Source organism: Saccopteryx bilineata, chromosome 4 (assembly GCF_036850765.1).
Source record: "Saccopteryx bilineata isolate mSacBil1 chromosome 4, mSacBil1_pri_phased_curated, whole genome shotgun sequence".
Taxonomy (NCBI): Eukaryota; Metazoa; Chordata; class Mammalia; order Chiroptera; family Emballonuridae; genus Saccopteryx; species Saccopteryx bilineata.
Genome location: NC_089493.1, coordinates 24,365,577 through 24,386,593, shown reverse-complemented (window position 1 = coordinate 24,386,593; position 21,017 = coordinate 24,365,577). Strand labels below are relative to the sequence as shown.

At 41.6% G+C, this 21,017-nt stretch overlaps 1 protein-coding gene across 1 annotated transcript in view; it reads right to left on the bottom strand.

The window, feature by feature from the left end:
* SPTLC2 (serine palmitoyltransferase long chain base subunit 2) overlaps nucleotides 1-21,017 on the bottom strand; it is a 105,005-nt gene that overhangs the window by 59,758 nt on the left and 24,230 nt on the right. The window contains exons 2-4 of the mRNA XM_066278315.1: nucleotides 17,684-17,878; nucleotides 2,913-3,067; nucleotides 40-188 (exon numbers count right to left, since the gene is read on the bottom strand). Of these exons, the coding sequence (XP_066134412.1) occupies nucleotides 40-188; nucleotides 2,913-3,067; nucleotides 17,684-17,878 (499 nt within the window). The remainder of the gene's footprint in view (nucleotides 1-39; nucleotides 189-2,912; nucleotides 3,068-17,683; nucleotides 17,879-21,017) is intronic.

The window sequence follows — 21,017 nt, the reverse complement described above, 5'->3', positions numbered from 1 at the left end:
TATCAGTATTATTCCTAGCCAAACACAGCCTAAACTCACCAATTTCCTGCCGTGTGCTGCACACACCAACTCCGTACTCCTCGAGGACCCTGGCAGCTGCCTCTTGACATGATCCAGTATTCCGTGCAAACCCAAGATAGTTGTACGAACCCATGTTTATTACACCTTTAATTGTATTCCCTGTGTACCTGTATTTCAATAATATGAAAGTTCATAAACCCATGAGCAAGTCAAATATTTGCATGTGATAATAAACATACTGGCAACACAAAAGGAAGCACCACCTACAGAAAAGAGAGAGAAAAGCGGCTCAAACTCATTACCAGTGACTGAAATGAAAGTTAAAATACCATTTTTCACCAGATAAAATTTAAAAACTGACCATATCCAGATTGGTCAGACAGTTTCAGACAATGGGGATAAGAGTATCAGCGAGTACTTTTTTTGGAAGGCAGTTTGATAGTATATATCCACAGAAAGATACACATACTCTGTGACTCAGCAATGCAATGTCCACACACATGTGAAAGGACAGGCATAAAAGCCTTTGGGAGTCACTATACAATTAACCATGTCCCTTCCTCAGGCACAAAACCACTGACATTCCAAATTGTGGAAGCGCAGACAGTCTGCCAACCACCCCGAAGTGGGTTTCAGACACCCAACCAACCTAATATGGACATTAGGCATAGACAAGAAATAAACTGCTGACCTTTTAACTTGACATTTTGGTGTGTTTTTTTTAATGTTTATTTTTTATTGATTTTAGAGGGAGGAAGGGAGAGAGCGAGAGGGAGACAATTTGTTCCTATATGTGCCCTGACTGGGGATCAAACCAGTAACCTCTGTGCTTCGGGATGAAGCTCTAACCCAGTGGTCCCCAACCTTTTTTGGGCCACAGACGGGTTTAATGTCAGAAAATATTTTCACGGACTGGTCTTTAGGGTGGGACGGATAAATGTATCACGTGACTGAGACAAGCGTCAAGAATGAGTCTTAGACGGATGTAACAGAGGGAATCTGGTAATTTTTAAAAAATAAAACATTGTTCAGACTTAAATATAAATAAAACAGAAATAATAATGCCTGACCTGTGGTGGCGCAGTGGATAAAACATCAACCTGGAAATGCTGAGGTCCCCGGTTTGAAGCCCTGGGCTTGCCTGGTCAAGGCACATATGGGAGTTGATGCTTCCAGCTCCTCCCCCTTCTCTCTGTCTCTCCTCTCTCTCTCTCTCTCTCTGTCTTTCCCTCTCCTCTCTAAAATGAATAAATAAAAAATTAAAAAAAAAAAAGAAATAATGTAAGGTACTTATTCTTTCTCTGTGGACTGGTACCAAATGGCCCATGGACCGGTACTGGTCCGCGGCCCGGGGGTTGGGGACCACTGCTCTAACCAACTGAGCTATCCAGCCAGGGCGAGATTTGGGGTTTTTTAACACAGGCTGATATAGCCAAACCTGCATGTAGACACCATATACATCAATATTGTAGAATACTAAGTAGCCACTACAAATAATTAGCTCACTCTAAATATACCCAAGAAGGATGTTGCCAAGTAAAAAAACAAAACTAAACAAGACATACTATGATTTCTATAGTATAATACCATTTTTTTTTTCATTTTTCCAAAGCTGGAAACGGGGAGGCAGTCAGACAGACTCCCGCATGTGCCCGACCGGGATCCACCCGGCATGCCCAACAGGGGGCGATGTTCTGTTGCATCCAGAGCCATTCTAGCGCCTGAGGCAGAGGCCACAGAGCCACCCCCAGCGCCCGGGCCATCTTTGCTCCAATGGAGCCTTGGCTGCAGGAGGGGAAGAGAGAGACAGAGAGGAAGGAGAGGGGGAGGGGTGGAGAAGCAGATGGGCGCTTCTCCTGTGTGCCCTGGCCGGGAATCGAACCCGGGACTCCTGCACACCAGGCCAACGCTCTACTGCTGAGCCAACCGGCCAGGGCCAGTATAATACCATTTTTGTAAGTCTAAAACTATCTGTGTGTAACCCTAGTAGATACATTACATACATACCCCACAGAAAACATCTGGAGGAATAATACATAACAAATTGATAACAGTGTACCTCTGGGGAGTGAGGATCTGTGAGGGAGTGGACTCACAGAGAGACAGTGGTTAGCTGTTAATGGGGACTTACAATTTATTTGTATTGCTTGTCTTTTCTTTGACAAAGCAATCAATAGTTCAGCAATCTAAACAACAAAATAAAATTTTGTGACTATAAAAAGTTTTCAAACCATTCAATTCATTTAAGTAAAAACACTGTATTTCCTTGTATCATCTGATAAATCAAAAAGTCTAGAAATAAACTCAGATACTTGATTCTGGAAGTGGCATTGCAGAAAGGGTAGTTTTTGTTTTTTCTTTTGTTCTCTTTTAATAATTCAAAATTTGTTTTCAACTATAACCCAATAAGTATCAAACTAATAAAAAATGTATTTTAAACACCTCAGCAACAATGAACAATATTCAGGGAAACTAATCATGTTGTATTGTACTTTCAGCTTCCACTGCTGTTTTGACAAAATACTGTGAAACTGGCAATGAAATATTTTCTGAAGTGAAAAAAAATTACTGTTTCTGTTAAATAATTTCCCTACCTGCCCAGGTATGGAGCAGTGAATAGAGCATTGACGTGGAACACTGAGGACCCAGGTTTGAAACCCCAAGGTGGCTGGCTTGAATGCGGGCTCCGATGGCTCGAGCACAGGGTCGCTGGCTTGAGCAAGGGGTCACTGGCTGGGCTGGATCCTCCCAGTCAAGGCACATATGAGAAAGCAATAAATGAACAACTAAAGTGATGTAACTATGAGTTGGTGCTTCTCATTCCTCTCCCTTCCTGTCTGTCCCTTTCTGTCTCTCTCTCTAAAGAAAAAAAAATCCCAAACCAGACTTACCTGAATGACCAGTTGTAGTCATAAGACTGTCTCTCCATGATGTCCACCCTGGCCCCAGGCACACTACAGATGGGTCGATTCCAGTTGTCTCTAATCCTCATGTACAGGTTCCTTGTATAGAAATTTTCGAAATCCTGATACAATGACACAAAGTCCTGCCAACAAATGGTGAAATACCATAAATTTAACTGAGTTACTTTTTAAAAATTTACAACTTCCCTTTTCATATTGCAAGAGCACTTGAGAATGAGAGGTCAGTTATACTGAATTAACCAAAACGAAAAACATTTTGAAAGGCATAAATTCTGTTTATTTTAAAACAATCATCAGGTTAGCTTTAATGGTTGACCTATAAGAAATGGTCACAAATAACTAACTCACTGCATGAATGTAGTGCCAAAGAATTTAATAAAGTCAACATCATAAAAATAAAACTTAAGTGTTCAATTCTGTCATTAAATGGTTCCTTCCTAATAAACTCAAAAAGACTGCTCTTCTGTCCCCTGACCCCCAAATAAAATACTGACTGGGGGAAATGTTGTAAAAACCCCTATAATTTCAGTTTCAAACAAGAAAAATAATTCAAAATTAAAATTCCATTCTCAGCATATTTTCAAGCATTACAATGAAACAAGTTTTTAAAAAATGGCAAACAAGAAACAATGAGAAGTAGCTTATAGAAAGATCCCTATTGCTGATTTCCTTCCTTAGATGGGAGTTTTTATAAGTACGTAAGTAAGTAAATAAATAAATGTTTTCAAAATGAATTTCTGTTACCAGGGACATTAAAACCCTTCATTCCTCCCTGAAATTAAGTTATACTAAAATTAGGTCTGTAAAAAATAAAATCATAGTGGAGCTAAAATGAATCAATTATGCTATGACCCATGTAGTTTGACTACTGCTCAGAACACACGACCAAACCACGTAGACTCTACTTAACTCCTGAAGGTAAAGAGTAAAACAAACAAAACTGTACTATAAATAAATAAATAAATACACTAGACTAGAGCAATCTGATGAATGTTCAGCAGATAAAATATATTATGCTCATTTTGTTAAAGATGGCACTGTCCACATGGAAGCCCATCGCCCATGTGATAGTATTAGTTGCCCTTGCTTGGGATGGGCGTGATTATGTTAATGTGTTGGGGGAGGGCTTCTGCACCAAAAGGTTTTAAAAGGAAGAAAGATCATGTTGTTGGGGGGGGGGGGAGTGATTACGATTTTGGAGGAGCCCATGCTGTAGGAGAGGAGAGCAGAGAAAGGCCACTGGAGGAGAGGAGAAGCAGCCAAGATGGCGGAGTGCTGAAGTAGAAGCCAGTTTGTGCAGAGAGGAGGAGATGGGGAACAGAGGTGAATAAGGCTGGTGAGCTAGAAACCTTTGATTCTAGGAAACTCAGATAAGTCAGTAGCTTTGTGAGCACTGAATGAGTGGGTTTTGGAGCCCAGTGTGTGTTTTTACTTGCCCGCTGGGTGCAAGCTACGATTAAAGGTAATGGCCCACCAGTTCTTGGCTCCGTTGTTTCATTATTGTCTGTCCGAATCTAATGCGAACCTGCATGGGCCAAGCTGCTGTGATGGTGGTCATGGCTACTGGCTTTACATGAAACAATCCAGAAGGAAGGAAGAGTGGAAGATGCAAATGAGAAGTGATGACAAGCCCAGGTGGCTGAGAAAGAAGGAGGAAATGAAATCCTAAGGGAACTGGCCTTCGCCCCTCAGGTGGAGGAGTCTGAGGTGAGAGCACAGATTTGCTGGGGAAAAGGGAACCCTGGGCGGGGTGGGGCCGGAGCGGAGTGCACCAGGACAGTGGAGGATGTGTGACATCCATACGGAGGAGCAGGGAGAGAAGGCTGCCTGCAGACATGGAATCTGATGACCGGGCTCCACACGGAGAGCTATGGGAGCTACAGGCTAAAACCAGAAAGCAGGTTGCGCACGTCCGTGTGAGGAAACACTACTGCTCTCAAGCCAGCACTTTAGGCCACAGCTGGCACTGGAGACTTACCAGGGCGAATGATAAGTAACTGACTTATCCTCAATATTTTAAGATCTCAACACTTACTTCTCTTAGAAATCTCCCTTTGACATCCTTTGTTTCTCAACTTTTATCAAGTCATAGACAATATCAAAATGTCCAGACTGCTATATTTCACATCTGCTACAAACTGAATTGGATGTCTTCCCTCCACCCACCCCAACTCATATGTTGAAGGTCCAATCCCCAATGTGACTGTATTGCAGATAGTGCCTTTACGGAAGTAATGATAACTAAACGAGGTTCTAAGGGTGAGGTCCTAATCCAATAAGCTGGCAAGCTCATAAGAAGAGGGAGTCACCAGAGCATGCTGTCTCTCAGCACACTCGCACAGAGAAAGCCATGGAAGAAGGCACCATCTAGAAACAGAGAGAGGCCTCACCAACCAACCCTGCCGGAACCTTGACCATGGACTTCTAGCCTCCAAAACAACAGAAAATAAATTTCTGTTTTTTAAAAAAAGAGAATATAATGAATAAAAACTGGAACAGAGGCATCCAAATCCTAATTAAGGACTTTCCTTTGACTACTATTCACCATGCATTTATTTTCCAAAGAAAAAACAAAAATGTCTCCAATCCTTAGTATTGTTTCAACAGGGTAAACAGTAGTAACTCTTCTTGATCTCATTTCTTCATAACCTTTCTAAACATTGCACATTGATGTTAAAGGTATTAACTCAAATGCCTAGGAGAAATATTCCTTCACAGACAACTTTTTATTATCAAGGGGGAGCAATATTTTTTGTTTTTACAATATAAACACTGGAAAAAACTTAAGAGTCTGATCTTATCTACCATTAGGGTTATCAAACTGCAAGACAGAACTGCAGGCTAGAATAAGCAGAGCTTTGGGTAACCAGGGACAAAGCTGTACATGGTTAGGAGGGAGGGGTGGGCTCCAATCTCCTAATAAGGTCAGGAAGTGCCACCTCTCCTCTTAGATGGTAGAAGAAAACAGACTTGCAGGGCGAAGGAGTTGTCACTGGGAGGGATGTTACAGACCAAAAGCAGGTGGGCAGGATGGTGGAAAAGAGGGTCCCCTTTCCCCCCTGCCCAGCTAAATTCCAGGATAGCAGCGTAAACAGCAGTTCAAGCTAGGTAGAGAACGCTAAAGGGCGCTAACCAAACTCCCTGCAGTCCAGCAATGGAGTAAGAAAACAGAGAGGAGCCTGACCTGCAATGGGCAGTGGATAGAGCCTCGACCTGGACTGCTGAGGGCTTCAGTTCAAACCCCAGGCTTGCTCAGTCAAGGGACATATGAGAAGCAACTACTACAAATTGATGCTTCCCGTTCCTCCCTCCCCTCTCTCTAAAATCAATAAATCTTAAAAAAAAAAAAAAAAAAAAAAGCAACTTAAAATAAAAGAAAGCAGAGAAGGAAATAGCTATTTAGGGTTCCAGTTCTAGGCAACAGGAATGTCTGTTTCTAGAACTATCTTACACATTTTATTCTAGGACTAGGGTTAAACCAGTTTTCATTCATTCATTTAAATACCTTTTACTGAACACTCAATATATGTTAGATTCTTGGTTGGCCTCGGGATACATTAAAGGACAGGAGAGTTCTCTCTGCCCAACAAATGACACCCCCACTAATTCCTACCCTCCTTTCCCTCCACACCCCATCCCTCCCCTCCATCTCACGGCCCATCCCCCTCTTCCTCCTCCTCAGTTTAGTCTCTGTGAAATGATTCTAGTCAGGACCAATCTAATACTCACTTGCTTAGTCACTGAACCTTTACTGAGCAGCACTTTGCAGGCACTAAAGCTAGGCATCGGGATGAAGGCGAGTAAGACGACAGCTGCACTCCGAGGATCTCTTAGTGCAGTACAGCAATATTTAGCAGGTGTGCCACAACAATTTTTAAAACATGCAGTACCTGACTATTTAGTCAGAGGCACTGACTTCTTTCCCCTTCGATTGTCAAATAAAAAAAATGACAACAGCCAACACTACAATAGCCGTCAAATGTGAATGAATCAAAATTGTACCTTTTTTTGGTCAGATGGGCAAAAATTATTTTTTGGTGTGCTGCAGAATTTTAGTAATTAGTTTATGTGTGCCACGAGATGAAAAAGGTTGAAAACCACCGAGAGGTATAGAAAGTTACAATGCAATATAACAAGTACTATAAAGGGATGCTTGCCCAGGGAAAGTGCCTAACGGGTAGGTGAGTGGGAATGACAAGGGTAAGTTCAAGCCTTAAGGATACTCTTTATAGGCACTTTCCCTGAAGATCTTCACAAATCCCCTTATCCAAGTAACATACGTGGTAAAGTAGCGAACAATACCTAGTTGAGACTACACGCTGGACGGTTGGGCCGGAAGTACTTACCAGTTTAAAGTGACTTCTAGACTCTAGCCTCAAAAAGAAAAAATAAAGTTTATGGATTTGTTAATTAGGGATTGGTGAAGACCTTACCAAAATAGTTTGGGGTCATCTCATAATCAGCAAATATATATCCTTTATTGTTTAAGTCTATTTAAACAACATCCTATATTGTTTAAAATAAATAGGTACCATCTATTCCACGTAGGCCTTAACATCACAGGGGGAAAAGGCTGGGTCCTACCACTTTCAGAAGTTGACTTTAGAACAACTGTCCATGTTTGTTAAGAGCAATTCTGGCCAACACAGATGTACAAATACTTTTGATGATAATAAAGGTGATGAATAATCACATCAATAGCAATAAGAGCTCCCATTTACTTAGTATTTATATTTCTGCTTAGTGCTTTAAGTATATATTCTCTTAAAAATCCCTGTACCCTCTTACACAAAGTATTACCGTATTTCCCCATGTATAAGATGCATTTTTGAAAAATCTGGGCTCTAAAAACTGAGCACGTCTTATACAGTGGTTGTAGATATTTTTACTTGCATTTCCTGCTTAAGGAATTGTATGAATTTTATGATGAATAAAACTTGAGTTCAATAACTTTATGTCATATAATTTTTTTTGAAATTTCAGGCCCTAAAATTAAGGTGTGTCTTATATATGGGGAAATACGGAATTCCCATTTTACAGAAAGGCAAAATGGCTTTCCCAGCTAGTGAAATAGACAAAGGCAGACAGAAACTGACCAAGTCTTTTGATTCTAAAGTCTGTGCTCCTAATAACCCCAGTGCCACACTGCCTCCCATTCTGTTGCTGCTGCTAAATCAATCTGAAATACTCTCCATTCACTGTACTTTACAACCACTGTGCTATTGGCCTTCCCACACTTTCTATGTCTGTTTGATCAGAACAGCGTGTGTAGGTATGCACGTCCGTAGGTATATATACAAACAAACCCAAAGGCTAAAAACAGTACTTCCCAGATAACCTGCCAATAGTTATGGATGTGGGGTAGGTTCTACTGGTGGGAGGCAGAGGCCGCTGTTCCACACCAGTGAAGGAGACAAGATCTACCAGAACTTGATGATGGCAGCATCAGCTAGATTACACCCTCCTGCTGATACACCAGCTTTGTGCTTGAGGACTGGCTGTGACGGCCGCCATGGTAGCACTCCTGGCAGGACCGGTTTTCTAATCTGGGGTGGTTGCTCAGTTAGGGACGGGAGGCTGAACTTCACTGCACCAGACCCTCCACAACGTTCTAAGTGCCCGATTCCCTGTTTGCTTGAATAATCTTCAGTGATTCCAATTTATACCTTTCAAACTTGACTGGTTCAAAAGCACATTCCCTATGCTTATTTTTGGGAAATAAATATTTAATCAGTATTACCTGTATTTTATAGATTAAAAGAATAAAACTTGTTGAAGTCACAATTCAGTGATACAGCTAGACTAGGACTCTAGCACTATTCCAAACTGAACCTTACTTCTAATTCCAACAGAATTCTAAATGCCAGTTCTAACTTAGTAACTTTTACTTATTTTAGAGTCTAAGGCACAAATCTCAATATATCAAAGGACAAAATCTCTCTCAAAAGTGAACATTTCAGGCACACAATCACTATTTGCATGTTCAGTTGTAAAGCTTGGAAAACATGCTCAGAGATGTTTCAGTGCCTTCTCAACATCAAAGTGATTTAAAGTTTTACCTTAGACCTACTGTGCCCGCTGATGGGGAAAAATGTCACAGTAAACTAACTCTAGCAGTCAGTATGAAGTCTGAAAGAACAAATCAGAATCAGGAAATAGCTTTCCTTCTATTCAAATTGGTTAAGTAAAGAGAAATGGCAGAACAAATAAACATCTACAAATGAGAGTACGTATATGGCATTTATACTTTCAGACTCCTTTTAAATGGCATACTTACTTTGAAAAATAACATTGTCACCGAGGTAGCTGGATATCCACAAAGAAAATTTAAAAAAGAACTTTGAAATCTTTTATCTTATACAGAAATTAATTCAAATTGAATCAAAGTCTTAAATGTAAAATATACAACTATAACCTCTTAAAAAAAAACCTTCAGCCTGACTGGTGATGCCACAGTGGATAGAGCACTGACCTGGGACACTAAGGTCTCAGGTTCAAAACCTCAAAGTTGCCAGCATGAGCACAGGGTGGCTTGCTTGAGCGTGGATTCATCAACATGATCTCAAGGGTTGCTGACTTGAAGCCCAAGATCACTAGCTTAGCTTGAGACCCTGGTCAAAACACACATGAGAAGCAATCAACGAACAAATAAAATGACGCAACTACGAGATGATGCTTCTCTTCTCATCTTTCTCCCTTCCTGTCTCTCTCATGCACGTGTGCGCACAAAGACAAACAAACAAATAAATAAATAAAACCTTTATACACTGCTGGCCAGAATGTAAAATGGTGTAGCCGCAGTGGAAAACACTTGGTAATTTCTTAAAATGGTAAACATGAATTTCCACATGACCCAATTACTCTATTACTAGGTATATACCTAAAAGAATTGAAAACAGATATTTAAACAAGTATGCAAATGTTTATAGCAGCACTGTTCACAACAGCCAAAAGGTGGTAACACTCCACATGTTCATCAATGGATGAACGGATAAACAAAAGGTGGTAAACCCATTTAATGGAACAGAACCGGATCACAAAAAGAAAAGCAGCACTGATACATGCCACAGGTGGATGGATCTCAAAAACATAAGTGAAAGCCAGACACACAAGGTCACATTGTGTGTGATGCTATCTATATAAAATATAATAGTTAAAACCACAGAGACAGAAAGCCAATTAGTGGTTGCCAGGAACTTGGGGAGAGGGTAACGGGGAATGACTGCTTAATGGGCGTGGGTCTCCTTTGGAGGTGATGACACATTCCAGAGCTATACAGAGGAAATGGTTGCACACCACTGTAAATATAGTAAATGCCAATGAATTATACACTTTAAAACAGTTAATTTTAAGTTATGTAATATTTTCCAATAAAAACAAAAAGTAAACCAAAAAAACCCTCTACTAGGCATAAGAAACAATTTAATCTCAAGTTCAATCTATTCATACTTTTTGATAGCTACTAGAAAAGAAAAAAGATTCTATTATTTTCAATAACTCTGCTCCTCCTTCCATATTAGAGGAGGCTCCAGACATACAATAAATAATTTCAACTATTGGTGTATTGCTCCAGCCCGCTGGGAACTACCGGTGTGGCATGGAAAAAACCTACTCAAGACACAAACTTTATGTCAGGAGGAAGAGGGGCAGACCTGCCAAGGGAGGCAAAGAGGACCTCCTGAGTCTCCTTCTCCCTCAGCTTTTATTGATCAGAAGCAGAAGCAGCACAGAGGTAACAGGATCACAAGGGAGGGAGGTCAGGTGATAAGGGAAAAGAATGACTAATGGCCATTCTGCTGACATGGAGAAAGGGCTAATTTGGGTCAGTACATTCCTTTTTTTTTTTTTTTTGCTAATTAACAAGCATAAAGAAAGGGGCAATCTAGAACCTCTACGGGTAGGCAAACTTCCTAACGCCTGTTCACATGCATTCCTTTATGTCTGCACAAAGGTCACTCACTCATGCTTTCTTGGTGTTTGCATCCAAGAGACATTCACTCAGGGCTTTTAACTAAAGTTCCCCGATACAAGTCATAGAGGGTGGAAGGTTGGATGGGTGATTCCATACATTTTGGCAATTAAGCTGGCAATCCCTGTGTACACTGTAGTGCTGCTGAGGACGCAGGTTTGAAGCTCACCTACTGAGCATGGGGGTAATGAGCAGCATAAGGGGGCCTGGCATCAACAATCCAACTAGATTCCCAACTGTCTATTCCCATCATGAAATCACCACATACGTAACCAAAACTTGATTTCTTTATGAAAAGTGCTCCTCTAATGCTGCTAACATCAGTGCGGGGAAAACGAGACGTGACAAAGAAAAGGTTCTTAGAAAGCACATCTTTGGAAATGAAACGTGAATTATCAAATTCAACAATGGTTTGCAGCGATGACATGTACAAATTCTCCAATCAATCAATCAACCAACCAACCAACCAATCAATCAATCATCTTTCTCCACAAGACATTCAATTAGTGAAAATTTTGTATTTAATGTTTTAGCCAATTTAAAAACAGCACACACACCCTCAACAGTAGGGTAGAGCAGTAAAAGCTGGACGTGGCTAGTGAAAAGAAGTCTAGAGTTTGAACTTCTATTTTGACATCTTTGCTAGAGAAGGAAGTAACTCCATAAAATATATACAGAAATGGCTGAAACATGACAAAATTGTTTCAAAACTTAAACTAAAAGAACTTTGTTTTTGTTGCCTATTTTAAATAGAAGTTTTTAATTTAATTTTATTTTTAGTGTGCGTGCAAGGAGGGACAGACAGACAGGAAGGGAGAGAGATGAGAAGCATCAACTGATAGATGTATCACTTTAGTTTTTCATTGACTGCTTTCTCATACCTGCCTTGACCAGGGGGCTCTAACTGAGCCAGTGACCCCTTGCTCAAGCCAGCGACTTTGGGCTTCAAGCCAGTGACCTTTGGGCTCAAGCCAGCAGCCATGGGGTCATGTCTATGATCCCATGCTTAAGGTGGTGACCCTGCGCTCAAGCAGGTGAGCCCATGCTCAAGCCAGATGAGCCTGTGCTCAAACCAGTGACCTTGAGGTTTCTAACCTGGGTCCCCAGTGTCCCAGGTTGACGCTCTATGCACTGTGCCAGCACCTACCTGGTGAGGCTATTTTATTTTTTAACTTATTGATTTTAGAGGAAAAAGGAGGAGAGAGAAAGAGAGAAACATCAGTTTGTGGTTCCACTTATTTATGCATTCACTGGTTGATTCTTGTATGTGCCCCACCCCAGGATCGAACCTGCAGCCTTGGGATATTGGGAGGATGTTCTAGGGAAGGGCTAAGGGAATTTGTTTTTTTCTTTTTTGAGAGAGCGAAGAAGGGGGAGAGACAGAAAGAGAGTGAGAGAGAGGACAGGAATGAACAGAGAGAAGCACTGACTGATTGTTCCACTTAGCTGTGCCATTCCTTCTAATACATGCTCTGACCAGGGCCCAACCCGCAACCTTGGGGCAAGGGGATCGAGCCAGGGCCCTCAGGATCAAGCCGGTGACCCTGGTGCTCTGAGGCATCAATCTATCCACTGTGCCACTGACTAGAGCACAGGCTAGAGGATTTGAAATTCCAAATAATTTTCGCCTGAAAAGGTGTTAAAATTGGAGTCCCCCTATGGTTGAAAAGCATTATGTAGCTATAAGTATTTATTTTATAAACCAACAATGTTGTCTTTACCTCTATTTAATTAAAAAAAAATTATGTGAAATAACCTGTGAAAGGTTATTAGATTGGTGATTAAAATCTTTGAACCACAGTTAATTAAGAGCTTCCCTTACCATTCATATAAATCATGCTATTGTTTGTTCTTTCCTGTTTTTAATGGTATAGACAGGAAGCCACTTCCTTGCTGTTTCTATGCTGTACATGAAAGCCTAAAATGAGATTTCAAGATTAAAGATACGTGTTTTCCCTAGATCTAAAACTGAGTTACCTATGTGCATATGTATTTCACACACACACATGACTGTGAATACTTCAAAAGATTCAAAACTTTTTGTTATTATTACCAGCACTCACCATATCATTCATATTTTAAACACTTACTGAATGTCTAATATGCACCAACCACTCTTCTAGGCATATAGTAGTAAATAAAAAAATAACAATAGACACTAAATGATAAAAATACATAAAAATATACATTTTCAGTGAAAAATGCTAAGGGAATCAGAAATCAAACAAGGAAGGAAGATGTACAATGCTGAAGTCGTGCTAAGATTTAGCTCGGGTGACCAGGCTGGAATAAAGAAGGAAGAGGAAGTGAGAGGACTGTCCTTGATTTTATCTGGAGAAAGAGCTTTCCGGGCAGGCAAGTTCAGGGGCAGTGAGGCAGCGTGGACTCGGTGTGTTCCAGGAACTGCAGAGGCCAGTGTGGCTGGAGCAGACAAGTAAGGGGCTACGCAGTAGAGATAATGTCTGGGAGATTAGAGATTAGTAAGAAGCAGTTGGTCTGGATCAGCTAGGTCACACACAGTGTGTGACATAAAGAAGAACCAAAGATAACTCCAAGGTTTTTAGCCTAAGTAACTGGCAGATGAGAACTTTCACTCATGGAGACGGAGAAGACAACTAGCCGGTCGGGGGCATGTCAGGTCCGTTTTAGGTGTGTTAAGTTTGAGATGCCTATGTGGAGATGTCAAGTGGGCAGCTGGATATAAGGTCTAGAGTTCAATCAGTGCTAGAGGTATAAATTTGGAAGTTACCAGCAAACAGAAGGTGTCGAAAGCCATGACAATGGATAAAGTCACCAAGGGAATGAGTACAGCTACCACACGTCAACATTTAGAAGGTGGGTAGATGAGGAGGACCCAGCAAGAGAAAAGGACAGAAAATAGACTGAAAGGCAGAAGAAAACCCAGGCCAGTATAACAATCTGGAAACCAAGTGAACAAAATGCTTCCAAGAGAGACTGGTATTGCATCAAATGCTGCAGACAGGCCAAAACAAGGTAAAGACTGAGAAAGGACTTGGAGGATTTTGCAACACAGGTATCACAGGTGACCCTCAGAAGAACTGTTTTAGTTGAATGGTGGAGGCAAAAAGCTACCTGGAGTGGGTTCATTAAAGCGTGGAAAGTGAGACATTGGAAACAGCTATGTCAGGGAATTTTGCTCTTAAAAGAGGAAAGAACACAGTAGTAGATAGAAAGGATAAAAAGGCTTTTTTTTTAAGACGGGAGTAATAATATGTCTTTGCTACTGGGAATGATCTAGTAGACAAACTGGTTCAAAACTGACCCACCAGAGTCCTAACAGTCAAAAGTGGATGTGTGCTAAGCAGGAGCAGGGTGCTGGCCAGTCACCAGGTGCTATTTCTAGCAAGCTTACATCTGCATGGTCAGATTTAAGTACAGTAGATCACTTTTTTACATTTTCAGTTATTTACTACCAAAGTTGTGATAGCATTTTCAAAATGCTTCAGTGAGAAACATAAATAAACCAAAATATAGCTTAATATGTTCAACATGCTTTCTTACACTAGGACGTAAGAACTGCTGGAAGCACCAGTGAGAGCTTATGGGTAGTCTCAGGGACCCATGAATTCAATGACCATTTTTAACTATTTTCTTCATTTTGATAAGCATATTAAAATCAGTTTACCAGTTTAATACCCCAACTCCATTTAAACCTGGAATGACTTAGGACAGCAGACAGGACACCACCAGTTCTTTACACTTTTACATTACAGTTAGTATTAAAAAAGTTTCTGAACTGCATTTGAATGCAAAGAAAAGCCGAATAAAGAAAGTGAAGCCTAGCCTGACCTGTGGTGGTGAGGCAGTCAGAGTGTCAACCTGGAATGTGGAGGTCGCCAGTTTGAAAACTTGGGCTTGCCAGGTCAAGGCACATACAAGAAGCAACTACTATAAGTTGATGCTTCCCACTCCTCCCCTCCCATTCTCTCTCTCTCCTCTCTCTTAAAAAAAAAACCTACAACCCTGGCCAGTTGGCTCAGTGGTGGAGCGTCAGCCTGGCGTGCAGGGGTCCCAGGTTCGATTCCCCGCCAGGGCACACAGGAGAGGCGCCCATCTGCTTCTCCACCCCTCCCCCTCTCCTTCCTCTCTTGTCTCTCTCTTCCCCTCCCGCAGTGAGGCTCCATTGGAGCAAAGATGGCCCGGGCGCTGGGGATGGCTCCTTGGCCTCTGCCCCAGGTGCTAGAGTGGCTCTGGTAGCGACAGAGCGATGCCCCGGAGGGGCAGAGCATCGCCCCCTGGTGGGCAGAGCGTTGCCCTCTGGTGGGCGTGCTGGGTGGATCCCGGTCGGGAGCATGCGGGAGTCTGTCTGACTGTCTATCCCGTTTCCAACTTCAGAAAAATACAAAAAAAAAAAAAAAAAAAAAAAAGATAAAGCAGCAAAGAATTATAAAATTTAGGCAATGTATATAAAACAGAACAAACTCATGCTAACCCATCTTTATTAGTAGTACCTGTGATTCAATTCTACCCAAAGCAACATACTAAGAACTGGCATAAACAGTTAAAATGGGCTCTCCTTTGTTATGGAATGAGGAAGAAAATAAGGATGTGGTTATGGACACTGCCAACTAAGTGAAATGAGGAAGTGGAAACTATATTTGCATTTCATGATCCCAAGCAAGCACTTTCCCTCACCTCTTTCCAGTGTAATAGTTTAAAATTTGCCTATCCCTGGACTAAATCTAATCCAGAATCTGAAAATAAACAGGATCTACTTTATGATCCTTTTTTTCTCTTATGTAATATTTCTTATTACTCCTTCCAAGAATTATTCCCTGATTAAACCCTATGTCATTCAGTTTACTTTTTTGTTCTAAATCTGCACACAATTCAGGCACTATTTACCTGTACAGAGCTTTACAAAGGCCCGTAAGTTCGAAGTGTTCATGTTTCTTCAACAAAATTAGAAACTACTTAAGAATAAAATCTGTGTGTTCTGATTCTTTCACCCAAGAGTTAAGTACACATTGACAGCCCCAATACTTAAAACAGTTAATTTATCCTGAAACATAAAACAAGTTCCCAAGGATACTGTACTCATTCACAAAATAATTCAGATGAATGCCCCTTCCTGCCTGCCTTCCAATTCATCACACTAGACAGAGCACCAGCTGTGCAAACTGTCACTCTGCTCAAAACTTGGCCAGGACTCCTCAATGCCTACCAAGCTTCTTAGTATGACAGTCAAAACAAAACTTCTCCCACGCCCACATTCCGGGTCCCCAAACACTCCTCATGCCCCTGCATACACTATCCTCTCAGCCAGAAACGCTCTTTCCACCACAACCAGCTCGCCCCCATCCCCACCCCCACCTCTGCATGTCAGTTATTATGTCTCTCCATGTGTTGGGAGAACTCCTTGTACATAAAGATTTTCTAGTTTGAATATGGAATAAAACTTTAGCTCCCATCAGTCATAACTGCCATCAACTCAGTCTCGTAGCAAAATATTGCCTGTAAACCAGTAATTGCAATATCACACAACACAGTAAGTGCATAGTAAGCGGGAAGTTATAGTAAGTAAGCAATAACTGGGATGTAAAACCCCCCACAGATGCACACTAGCTAGAAAGTCTATCTGGGGTGTACAGGAGTAGAAAAAGAGAAGAATCAAAGAAATTCCTATTTGTTCTGGTTTCAATGATAAAAAATAGTTTGGCCCACTGGATCAAGTTCTGAATTCAAGGCTTTACTTGCAAAAAAACCACTGTCTATGAAATGAACTTGTAGGCATTTCAAGGCAATGAATAAGATGGCCAACTTGTGCTGCTACAACTGGCAGGGGTGCAGAATGGCTGAGCCGAGAGAATCCTGGATCCCGAGTCCTCCCATGGCCAGAATCTTCCAACTGTGCTCTGATTGGTTTTGGTCTCCTAGTTGCTGGAAAGGTCCTTTTCCTCTCCCATCTTTCCGGATGCCCCACGTGACCACAACCCATTCCCAGTGTTTACTGCCTCCACTCTCACAGGTGACCTTGCTGTCACTACACCTGCCTCTCTCCTCTCACACCCCACAAAAATGAGAGGTATGATGGACAAAAAGAAACTAAATTCTAATTCCCTTCTCAAATCTAGTACATTCCCGGGGCTGGAGGACAACCCTTCCATAGTTCACATGTCAAGGACAAGTCTCTTTTTCGTAAAATCAGGCATTTTTACCCTAACTTCATTTATTTTTGAGAACAGGTATTATATGCATACTGTACAAAATTGTAGCAGCACAAAGGAGTATACAGGGAAAACTGAAGGGAATTAGGTCCTCCTCCCCACAGACACGAGCACTTCTGTTTACCATTACAAACACAAGAGCATTTTCTACTACAAACAGAGGAGTTCAGCCACATTCTGCTCTAGGGCTTGTATGGGGAGAGGGATTGATCTGTGAGCCAGTCATTTATGTATAATGTGTCTCTGAGAAAACACATCACGAGTTCTAAAGAACAGAATCTGTCAGATGACTGTGGACACAACCTGGGATACCGGATGGTATGTGAACAGAAAGAACGTGGCTTTCAGCACTTCACTGACCTGGTCCACACACCAGCTCCGAAACTAGGCATCTTAGGGAACACTACCTAACTTTCTCATCCATAAAACAGAGATTAAATTAAAATATGTTAAAGGCTTTAGCTTCTCTATGCCTTTAACCTGTTTTCAACTTTCTTTGTGGAGTGTTTTCATTTAACAGCATCTGAAATTTTATTTTAAAAGGCTTCCATTTACACAATGAAAGGTTTTTTAACATTTACCTTTTGTTCTTCTCTTTCTGTTGCATGGTGACACTTTTCAATTCTCCAATGCCTCAAGAAATCTCGAAGATACCCAAAGAGGGTGAGCACACCATACCCCACATAAGTAAGCACAGCAACCAGCATTGGGGTTTCTTCAAAAGCTTCATTAAATGGCCTTTTATACAGTCCTCCATTTTGTGTAACATGATGAATCTGAAAGGGAGATTTAAAATGCTTATTTCAATCACAGTAAGGAACAGATTTCTACTTAAAAGTTTAAGTAGTCCTTACAGATTTGTATAACTATGCCTTCAGAATTCTCTAAATAATAGTTGAAAAATAATCCACTAAGATCTAAGAGAGCATAATTCTTTTCAATAGAAGCAAGTTATATATAATTTGGATGAACAGCAAAGAAAAACAGAGGGAGAAGGACTGCCTAAGAACAATGCCTAACTGATTCTATCATTTTATTTCATGAATTAGATCCTTAAATACTTTGGTTTGAGAATATATAATTTCCTCTGTTCTAAAAGAAAACAAGAAATATTGGGGGGAATATTTTGCAAAGTATATGACTGTCTAACTACTATGCTGTACACCTGAAACTAACACAAAATAATATCGGAGGTGAACACTTTGTAAAGTATCTGACTGTCCAACCACTATACTGCACACCAGAAACTAAAACAAAATAATACTGGGGCCCGGGCCAGTTAGCTCAATGGTAGAAAAACAACCATCTGCTTCCCACCCATTCCCCTCCTCCTTTTCTCTCTTTTCCTCCCACAGTTTGAGTAAATTGGCCCAGGGCACTGAGGATTACCCCATGGCCTCTGCCTCAGGTGCTAAAATAGCTCAGTTGCCAAGCAACAGAGCAATGGCCCCTAATGGGCAGAGCATTGTCCCCCTAGTGGACTTACCAGGTGGATTATGGTTAGGTTGTACATGGGAATCTATCTCTCTGCCTCCCTGCCTCTCAATATACAAAAAAAACCCCACCTGAATTCAAACTAATTAAAAAAATAAAGAAAACATATAAATCAATGTACAGAAAGTCTATCATAAATAATAGTATATTAGTTTATAAATGAGGTGACCCAAAGTAAATTCAGTTTTTAAATAAAATAAAATATTTGTAAATGTTTTATTGCTCTATGTTCTTCAAGTCACTCAGCCATAGTATTCCAAATATCAGCATTAGGCCCCTATAAAAACATGGAACATACTAGTCTTTCTTGTTAGCAGTAACACAAATTATGCATAAAAGTAAAATGCTTAAAAATTCTTTTTTAACTTCTTGATTAATTTAGAGAGAAAGAGGGGGAGAGAGAAAACAAAACAAAACATTAATTTGGCCTGACTAGGCAGTGGCACAGAGCATTGGACTAGGATGCAGAGGACCCAGGTTTGAGGCCCCAAGGTCACTGGCTTGAGCACGGGCTCACCAGCTTGAGTATGGAGTCACCGGCTTGAGCAAGGGGTTACTCGCTCTGCTGGAGCCCCTGGGTCAAGGCACATATGAGAAAGCAATCAATGAACAACTAAGATGCTGCAAGAAAGAATTGATGCTTCTCATTTCTCTCCCTTCCTGTACATCTGTACCTCTCGCTGTCTCAATACACACACACACACACACCATTGATTTGTTATTCCACTTATTTATGCATTCACTGGTTGGTTCTTTTTATTTTTTGGTAAGAGGAGGGCAGATAGTGAGGCAGACTCCTGTATGTGCCCCAACCAGGATCCACCCAACAACCCTACCTGAGGCCAGTGTTCAAGTATCAAGCTATTTTTAGTGCCTGAGGCTGATGCATTCCAATGGAGCTATTTTCAGTATACAGTACCACACCTGAACCAATGAATCGAGCCACTAACTGCAGAAGAGGGAGAAGGGAAGGGGGGAGAGAAGCAGATGGTCGTTTCTTCTGTGTGCCCTAACAGAAAATCAAAACTGGGACAACCATACGCCCAGGTGATGCTGTATCTACTGAGCCACCGGCCAGGGCCTCATTGATGGATTCTTTTAAGTGTCCTGATGGGGGATCAAACCCACAACCTTAGTCTATTGGGACAATGTTCTAACCAAATGAACAACTTGGCCAAGGCTAAAATGCTTACTTTTGTGAGTGGACCAGCATTGTATAAAAGTAGAAAGTGAAATCCAACACAAGGGGAAAAACTGCTCCAGTGATCACTGTCATGAAATCACTCTGCCCCCTTCATCTAAGTATCCATTCAAACACTGTAAGATTACCCTGGTTTTATTCATCCTTTGGGGTACCTGAATTTTTTTTTTAAATATTCTTTTGTAAAATTTTTTTAAAAATTTTATTCATTTTTCAGAGAGGAGAGATAAAGGGAGAGAGAGAGACAGAGAGGGAGAGAGAGGAGAGAGAGACAGAGAGAGAAGGTGGGGAGGAGCTGGAAGCATCAACTCCCATATGTGCCTTGACCAGGCAAGCCCAGGGTTTCAAACTGGCGACCTCAGAATTTCCAGGTCGACGCTTTATCCACTGCACCACCACAGGTCAGGCTGGTACTTGAATTTTAATATACAGATACCAAGCCACTGCCCACTGTACCTTTAAAATTTTTTTTTAATTTATTGACTTTAAGAGAGAGAGGAAGGAAAAGGAAGAGGAAGAGAGAAAGAAGTAATAGTAGAGAGGGGAGAGGAGGAGGGAGGGAAGGAAGGAAGAAAGGAAGAAAGAAAGGGAGGGAGGGGGGAGACTGATTGATTTGTTGTTCCACCTGTTTACACATTCCTTGGTTGATGTGTACATTCCTCGTGTATGTGTACTAACTGGGGAATCAAACACGCAACCTTGGAGTACCACACAACACTGAAACCAACTTACCTACCTAGCCAGGGCCCAAGCCATGGTACTTTACATCTTGTAACTTAGAGCTTTTTACTTTTTGGTCAATTTTTTTTTTGCATTTTTCTGAAGCTGGAAACGGGGAGAGACAGTCAGACAGACTCCCGCATGTGCCTGACTGGGATCCACCCGGCACGCCCACCATGGGGCGACACTCTGCCCACCAGGAGGCGATGCTCTGCCCATCCTGGGCGTCGTCATGTTGTGACCAGAGCCACTCTAGCGCCTGAGGCAGAGGCCACAAAGCCATCCCCAGTGCCCGGGCCATCTTTGCTCCAATGGAGCCTTGGCTGCAGGAGGGGAAGAGAGAGAGAGGAAGGCGCGGCGGAGGGGTGGAGAAGCAAATGGGCGCTTCTTCTCTGTGCCCTGGCCGGGAATCGAACCCGGGTCTTCCACACGCTAGGCCGATGCTCTACCGCTGAGCCAACCGGCCAGGGCCTTTTTGGTCAATTTTAATGGAGATCTTA